General features: G+C 45.2%; 1 protein-coding gene across 5 annotated transcripts in view; it reads left to right on the top strand.

Moving 5' to 3' along the window:
* Positions 1 to 7,051, top strand: part of LOC118378233 (guanine nucleotide exchange factor VAV3) — a 153,209-nt gene extending 146,158 nt beyond the window's left edge. Inside the window, exons 26-28 of one of the 5 annotated variants that reach the window (XR_008083590.1) lie at positions 840 to 991; positions 2,536 to 2,856; positions 3,019 to 7,051. Coding sequence is in view for 1 of the 5 variants with exons in the window: in XM_052483375.1 (XP_052339335.1) it covers positions 840 to 991; positions 2,536 to 2,580 (197 nt within the window). In the remaining 4 variants the exon portion in view is untranslated. Of the gene's footprint in view, positions 1 to 839; positions 992 to 2,535 lie in introns of all 5 variants that reach the window. The other 4 variants (XR_008083589.1, XR_008083588.1, XR_008083587.1 and 1 more) reach the window with 4 other exon arrangements.
* The last annotated feature ends 1,329 nt before the right edge of the window (positions 7,052 to 8,380 follow it).

Raw genomic sequence — 8,380 nt, 5'->3', positions numbered from 1 at the left:
CTCCCCCCTCTCTCGCTCTCCTGGCTGTATTTCAGATGGGATGTGTTGAAGCATCATAATAAAACAAAGCTTTGGTCTAATCACAGCACCGTACTGTACAATACACATACAACATGTATGAGGACATCATTGTAGAGCAAACAGGCTTTTTTTGTGTGTATGCAGTCTATGGTCTGTTAAAGATAACGTAGCATCCAAGTAGAGACAGATTGGAGGAACCTTTTAGTGTTCCTCCCTTCAAACGCTCTGGTTTGTAATTAACCCAGCCACCCGTTTGAGTGTGGATTACGCTGTTGACACAATCAAGTCCACAATCAAAACAGACACTTCCTTTGGACCTTGCTTTGCACATATCATTTATTTAAATGGGGCTGGGCTAAAACAGGGGGAAAAGGGGGGAGAGAGAAGAGAGTGATGCGATTATGCACGCCTCCACATCTCCCTCCAGACGGTGTCTGTCTGGGGTGAAAGAGAGGATAACATCCATCTCAGTGTGAGAGAGAAATATGAGTTGGTCTTATGTAGAAGCTGACTTCTTACTTTGAAGTGTATGATTAATCATCCCTCTCGTTTTCTTTTCTCTTTCTCTCTTCACTCCTTTATTTGCTATTTGCTTTTCTCTCTCTCTCTCTCTCTCTCTCTCTCTCTCTCTCTCTCTCTCTCTCTCTCTCTCTCTCTCTCTCTCACACTGTCTCTCTCTCTTTCTCCCCCCTCTCTCTCTCTCTCTCTCTCTCTCTCACACTGTCTCTCTCTCTTTCTCCCCCCTCTCTCTCACTCCCCCCCCTCTCTCTCTCTTCCCCTTCTCTCCCTTTCTCCCCCTCTCTTCTCTCTCTCCACAGTGTTCACCCCTAAAGTGATGGGTGTGGCGATAGCCCGCTATGACTTCAGCTCCAGGGACACCAGAGAGCTGTCTCTACAGGAGGGCGACGTAGTCAAGATCTACACCAAGTCAGGAGCCAATGGCTGGTGGAGGGGAGAGGTCAGCGGCAGGGTGAGTGGTCCCTCCAGGCGCCAATCAATCTCTCCATCCAATCACCTATCTGTTATCCCTGTGGGGAGGTGGGGAGAGAGAGTCAAGTACAAAACAAACAAATAAACACATAAATATACAGTACATACCATATATACATACCAACATGGTATAACTGCTTCTCTCATGGTTAGGTCTCTGTATCCCTGTTTGATAGTGCCTATGAACAGGTCTTATTCAAATGCATTATGTATGTATGTATGTTTTTGTGTGAGTGTACAGTTATGTGTGTGTATATATCCAACTTTGACAATTGGTCTAAGATGTATGTATGTGAGTGCCTCCCCACTGGGGAAAAAATCTGCGTGATGACGTTGAATCAATGTGGAAAATGTATTTGATTTTCAAAAAGGGCATTTAGTATTTTTTTACCCAACTTTTAACGATATGGTAAAATGTATTTATTGATTTCACGTTGAATTCACGTAAGTTGACAACTCAACCAAACTGAAATGAAAACTACACGTTGAACTGACAGCTGTTGGCCCCAGTGAGTCTCAGATAATGTGTGTGAGTGTGTTTGTTCCAGCTGCTGTGTAGAACTGAGATCTGTCCCTGTTATTGAGCCCTGGTGTCTGTCTGTCTGTTGACTCTGCTCTAGTGATCACTAAACAGTGTTCTGGAGCAGAGCACTGCACTGCTGCCCGTCTTCAGAGTGGAATAGATGGATCGGTGCTAGCTAGTATCGCAATACTGGTTGTGGGAATAGAGCTTCTCTCTCTCTAGTGAGTCATATAACACGAGGAAGTAGGCTGGTGAAGGACTGCTGCTGGATGCTATTATCCCTGCACAGCGGTAGCCTTACATTTACATTTACATTTAAGTCATTTAGCAGACGCTCTTATCCAGAGCAAAATTGGTGCATTCACCTTATGACATCCAGTGGAACAGCCACTTTACAATAGTGCATCTAAATCTTTTAGGGGGGTGAGAAGGATTACTTATCCTATCCTAGGTATTCCTTAAAGAGGTGGTGTTTCAGGTGTCTCCGGAAGGTGGTGATTGACTCCGCTGTCCTGGCGTCGTGAGGGAGTTTGTTCCACCATTGGGGGGCCAGAGCAGCGAACAGTTTTGACTGGGCTGAGCGGGAACTGTACTTCCTCAGTGGTAGGGAGGCGAGCAGGCCAGAGGTGGATGAACGCAGTGCCCTTGTTTGGGTGTAGGGCCTGATCAGAGCCTGGAGGTACTGAGGTGCCGTTCCCCTCACAGCTCCGTAGGCAAGCACCATGGTCTTGTAGCGGATGCGAGCTTCAACTTCAACAGACAATAAGCTAACATGCTAACTCGTTTCAGCTCACTGGTTAGCTTTTTAACTGGATAAAAAGCTAACTGGTTAACTGGCTAATAGGCTAATCACTCTGCCAGATGCCTATTGAAAATCACCATCACAAGCCACTCAGGTGTCGTCTGGATACTTTTCAATGGCTGGTAACAGCAGTCCACCTACACCCACACACACAGTACCGCTATATTTTTAACAATCATTTTTCTTCTTTTTATCGCAGGTGGGCTGGTTTCCATCTACCTATGTGGAAGAAGGAGAGGAGTGAGAAAGAAAAATACTGTTTGGTTTAGTACTGGACCCTCTATGGTTGATCTGACAGCTTGCTGAGATGGGACTTCCTTATCTGGGATTCCAGCCCTCCTATTGGCTGTTAAGTCAGTGACGTCCCAGAGACCTTTGGGAAAAGAGGGGGTTCTCGATGGACTAGTTACTGGTTCTCTCTGCAACAGACCAATGACTGGTTCTCTCTTCAACAGTCTAGTGACTGGTTCTCTTTGCAACAGTCTAGTTACTGGTTCTCTCTGCAACAGACTAATGACTGGTTCTCTCTTCAACAGTCTTGTGACTGAATCTCTCTGCAAATTACTAATGACTGGTTCTCTCTGCAACAGACTAATGACTGGTTCTCTCTGCAACAGACTAATGACTGGTTCTCTCTGCAACAGACTAATGACTGGTTCTCTCTGCAACAGACTAGTGACAGGTTCTCTCTGCAACAGACTAGTGACTGGTTCTCTCTGCAACAGACTAATGACTGGTTCTCTCTGCAACAGACTAATGACTGGTTCTCTCTGCAACAGACTAATGACTGGTTCTCTCTGCAACAGACTAATGACTGGTTCTCTCTGCAACAGACTAGTGACAGGTTCTCTCTGCTCTGCTCCACCAGTTCAACAGCTTTGTTGTCAGCAGGGGAAGGACCTTTGCCAGAAACCAGCTCTCTCCTTCCGTCCCTCTCTTCCTCTCTCCCTCTGTCAATACTGCTACCGCAAGTTGTCACTGAAATATTTAAATGCTGCCCATCCATCCATCCATTTATCCATCCGTCCACACCACCCAGAATATAGCTAAGACTGTCTAAGGATTTGGAAAAGTGAAAGAGAAAAGAGAGGGAGAGAGAAGAGACACACACACACAGGGTGGCAGGTAGCCTTGTGGTTTGAGCACTGAAAGGTTGCTAGTTCGAGTCCCCAAGCCGACAAGGAAAAAAATCTGTCAATGTGACATTGAGCAAGCTACTTAACCCTAATGCTGTCATGAAACGCCTCCCACACCCATCCTCACAGATTACAATCTCTGCCACTGAACATGACACACGCACAGGTTGACGTTTATTGGGATGAATCTGGTCCTGGAGGCAGAGCTGAGCGGGTTTCGTTAGCTGGTCCAGCCACAAAGTCAAAATTGTTTATATAATTAAAAATATTAGCTTTTTGGTCTTAATTTAGGGTTAGGCACAAGGTTAGCAGTGGGATTAAGGTTAGGGTTAAAATTAGGGATTAGAGATTTTATGACTTTGTGGCTGTGGCAGCTAGTGACCACCTTACAGAGCTGCCTCTAGTACATGAGTCATCCCAGTAAATACCAACCTGCCACACACACAAAAGATGAGAGAGAGGGATGTTGGGGGATATCATCGCCACCCCGCCCCTCATGTTCTCATCTCTCCAGCTGTACAGCAGGCTGGGTTCGGGGCTGTCGCTGTGGGTTGATCTGATAGGGACCTGGCTGGTTTGTCAGGGAACAAGCTAGTAATGTGATGCTACCCTACAATGGACGTAAGAGGTCCCCGCTCTCACTTCTCTCTCTTCTTTCTCCACTCTTTCTCTTCCTTCTGACAGAAAACAAAAGGGAATACTCTGATTGGCCTGTAAACACAGTCTCCTGTTACCCCTACTGATGGGGCCTCCAGCCCTCTGTCTTTTGTATCTTTCTTTCTTCCTCTCTCTTTCTCCCTTTCTCTTTCTCCCTCTCTCTTTCTCCCTCTCTCTTGGTCTCTCTCTCTCTCTCTTTGTCTCTCTCTCTTTCTCTCTCTCTCTTTGTCTCTCTCTCTTTCTCTCTCTCTCTTTGTCTCTCTCTCTTTCTCCCTCTCTCTTTCTCCCTTTCTCTTTCTCTTCTATTAACCCCCACTTTTCCCCCCTTTCTTCTTCTCCTTTTCTCTCTCCACTCTCCCCTCCCCTCTCCCCAGAAGGGGGTTTCCAGTAGACGTTCCAGGCAGTGCCTTTCTTCCTTCATAATCCTCTAATGTGAGGGATTTAGCAACATTTGAGGGAATAATGACTTCACTCAGAAACACACTCAGGCAGGCGGACCAGGCCGTATAATAATGTAAAAGTCACCACAGACAGTGCAGTGTAATAGTCAGTAGTCTGAACCCTCTGACTTTGATTGACAGGTTTATGCTATGCCACAGTGTGTTCATTTCCGTTCTGTGAGGTGATAGTTCAGGTGGTGGCGTCTGGGAGGAGAGCTGCAGGACAAAGACACACGCGGGCACAAACACACACACACCGCACAGCCATAACCGTCTTCAGTTCACCCATTCAATACCCATACATACTGCATAGTATAATATTGAATGATCATACAATACATACGTGATGTATATATTATTATAACGATTATATTGTGCAACAAAACATATGCAATCATCAGGGTTATAACTATAAAGGGGAGGTATTCAATGCCTCAGCAATGTCCCTGTCTTCTGGGTCGTATTCACTAGGCACCAAATGGGAGCAAGCAGACTTAAACAGAAAGGGACTACCTGTACAATAATCAACGCTCATATTCGTTGTCAATTGTCTTGCTACGGTGTGTGCACTAATGAATACGACCCTGCTGTCTTCCTGTGGTTCTTTTGTGTGTTGATGCTGGTCATTGAGGCACAAAATGGATTATGATGTGAATCTGGTCCTCAGAATGCTGGGAAATGTAGTGTTTTACAATACTGTATGTCGCAAGGGAAAGTAGTGTTTGAACTCTAGTAAGGAATCAGTGGAGTGAAAGACTGTCCTCTCCTGTGACTCTCCTGTGACTCTCCTGTGACTCTCCTGTGACTCTCCTGTGACTCTCCTGTGACTCTCCTGTGCTTATTTGAACTGTTTCCCACCACAATGGCATTATGCTTTTTTGAAGTGAAGGCAGCTCAAATTCCAGCTGAACTATTGGTTTTATTTGTTTTAATGTGCAAGCCATCTGGATAATGTCTTGATATGATGAAATGTGTATAAGAGATGTCTTTTTTATTTTTGAATTGTTTTGATGGAATGTGATAGTGTGTATACAGGTTCCATTGTGAAGTGTCCCCATCCACCCCTACTCTGTTTTCTAACTGCAGTGCATGTTAGCTACCACCAGATGGCAGCAGCATAAGCACATCTTTCCCCTCACCGCTTTCTCTGCATGTCTCTCCTCCAGCTTCAACCATGCTTTTACTTATGGTCTCTTCCTATGACAGTGTGGACTGGGGGTTGTTTGAATTCATTATGAGATGATTTGGGAGTTGCTTTTAAAATGATAGCCCCACCGTAGACATAACAGAGAGAACATTTCCGGTTGCAACCAGGCTTTTGAAGCATGGGATCAAGTAATCTACTAACACAGAGAGATACCAACAGCCTTTCTAAGCATGGGATCTAGTAATCTACTAACTCAGAGAGATACGAACAGCCTTTCTAAGCATGGGATCTAGTACTCTACTAACACGGAGAGATACGAACAGCCTTTCTAAGCATGGGATCTAGTAATCTACTAACACAGAGAGATACGAACAGCCTTTCTAAGCATGGGATCTAGTAATCTACTAACTCAGAGAGATACGAACAGCCTTTCTAAGCATGGGATCTAGTAATCTACTAACACAGAGAGATATGAACAGCCTTTCTTAACATGGGATCTGGTAATCTACTCCCCCACCTTTTCCACGAGAGGTGAACTCCGGCGGTAAGGGGTTTACACTAGCAGGGCTTCTTCCTTCCCTGTGTGTGTCTTTATCCTCTACCCAGAGAGAACAGAATAAAGCCTCAGGGGTATCAATGATCTGATCTCTACACTATCTTTCCTCACCTAGCACACCCACTACATCCAACAATCTGTTCATTTCTCTCTCTCTCCCTCTTACTATGCCCTTCCTCCATCTTGCCCTCTATATCTAACTCTCTTTCTCTGTTTCTCTGTATTCTCTCCCTGTCCCTGTTTCGGTGAAGTGGGTGAAACCCAGCACTGTATCTTCATACCAGGATAGGATATACACTATATACTCTGTTATATTGTAAAATAGAGAGGAGATGTTTCAGGTGTTTCAGTCTACTCCACCAGACAGCCACATACACATACAGACTTCTTTTAAGTCTTTTGTAGCTGAAACAACCATCATCTCACCGGTAGTCATGGACAAGCTGTTAAAGCCTTTGCTTACAGATAAGAAGCCATAGTTATATTGATCGACAACAGAGCGGTCTGCTGTCTGCACTGTGTCTCTCCGCTGTGTCACTCTGTATAGTGCATTGTTCACCTTGTTAGAACATAATTTATGAAGCCAAATATGTCTACAGTACCTATGTTTGACATTCTGGAGTCTAAACACCATGGCAACCTGCCACTGTGGCCTAACTAACCTATAGCCGTGCAATCTGAGTTCAGAGTGGAACATAACCACATAGTATTGTATCATACTGTAAATATGTAAATATCACACAATAAACACAAATGTATATGGCTTCTTTTTAATATCATTGCAGTGTCTGTTTATTCATTTTTTCTTCTTCTCTCTGCTAGCTGCTTAAATTATTCTTGTTTCTAAATTAGCTTGAGCCTAAGTAGGATTCATTAAGTGGTTGTTGTTGTGTTGCCTCTGCCTGCACAGCCAAGACCAAAGGAAACACTGTTGTTTTTTAAAGAGAGTTTATTTGCACTTAGATTTTAATTAAAACCACCGGAGCGCCTGCTCCAGAGTTCTAATTGGCTAATTGGTGCGCATCTAATGAGGTAAACGGGTAAACGAAGGAATGCTCTGCATGCTGTTAGCATGAGACACAAACTAGCCCAATGAGAGAAGGAAGACACAACAGATAAGAGAATAAAACGAACAAACAGATGTTTATTATATGAAGACATATTCAGTCTCTCTGTGTGTGTGTGTGTGTGTGTGTGTGTGTGTGTGTGTGTGTGTGTGTGTGTGTGTGTGTGTGTGTGTGTGTGTGTGTGTGTGTGTGTGTGTGTGTGTGTGTGTGTGTGTGTGTGTGTCCTTGTGTGTGTGTCCTTGTGTGTGTGTCCTTGTGTGTGTGTGTCTGTCACACACTATACCAATAGTGAAGTGCTATTCATTCCTTCCCCCATCCCACCCACAGACATGGAAGGTGAGTGTGCAAGCATGGTGAAATGGAAGCTGTAGTACAATATCACTGAAATGAACAGATTTCACTGCTTTCATTAAAGGGAGAAGCAAGGTCATGTTATTGGGTTCCTAATCATGTGTGCACTGTATATGTTCTGTTTCTGTGTCTCTGTGTGTGTGCAGTCTTGAATGACTATAGTCTGTGTGTGTCTGTTTCTGTGTCCGTGCAGTCTTGAATGACTATAGTGTGTGTGTGTGTGTGTGTGTGTGTGTGTGTGTGTGTGTGTGTGTGTGTGTGTGTGTGTGTGTGTGTGTGTGTGTGTGTGTGTGTGTGTGTGTGTGTGTGTGTGTGTGTGTGTGTGTGTGTGTGTGTGTGTGTGTGTGTGTGTGTGTGTGTGTGTGCAGTCTTGAATGACTAGAGTGTGTGTGTCTGTGTGCATGTGTGGGTGATGGTCTCTTTGGCCATCTGCTCCTTCCTGGGTGGACGTGCGGCAGACAAGATGAGACACACAGGGTCAAGCTGCTAACCTCGCGCCCGCCTCACCCTGCTCTGCCACCATAGGGGTAGAGAGGGTCCAGGAGTCTCCAGGTCCCCTGCCCACGGTGGGCAGCCTTACCTGGGCAGCGCCAGCCAGCCACACCAGCAGACCTCCAGCAGCAACAGGACCACCAGGACGACAGATGGTGTACTGTGACAGGGAGGGGCAAAGATGTAGCTGCTTCAGTC

The sequence above is a fragment of the Oncorhynchus keta genome, chromosome 28 (genome assembly GCF_023373465.1).
Source record: "Oncorhynchus keta strain PuntledgeMale-10-30-2019 chromosome 28, Oket_V2, whole genome shotgun sequence".
NCBI lineage: Eukaryota > Metazoa > Chordata > Actinopteri > Salmoniformes > Salmonidae > Oncorhynchus > Oncorhynchus keta.
Note: the sequence above shows the minus strand (reverse complement) of the source record. Positions and strands in the feature narration are given on the sequence as shown.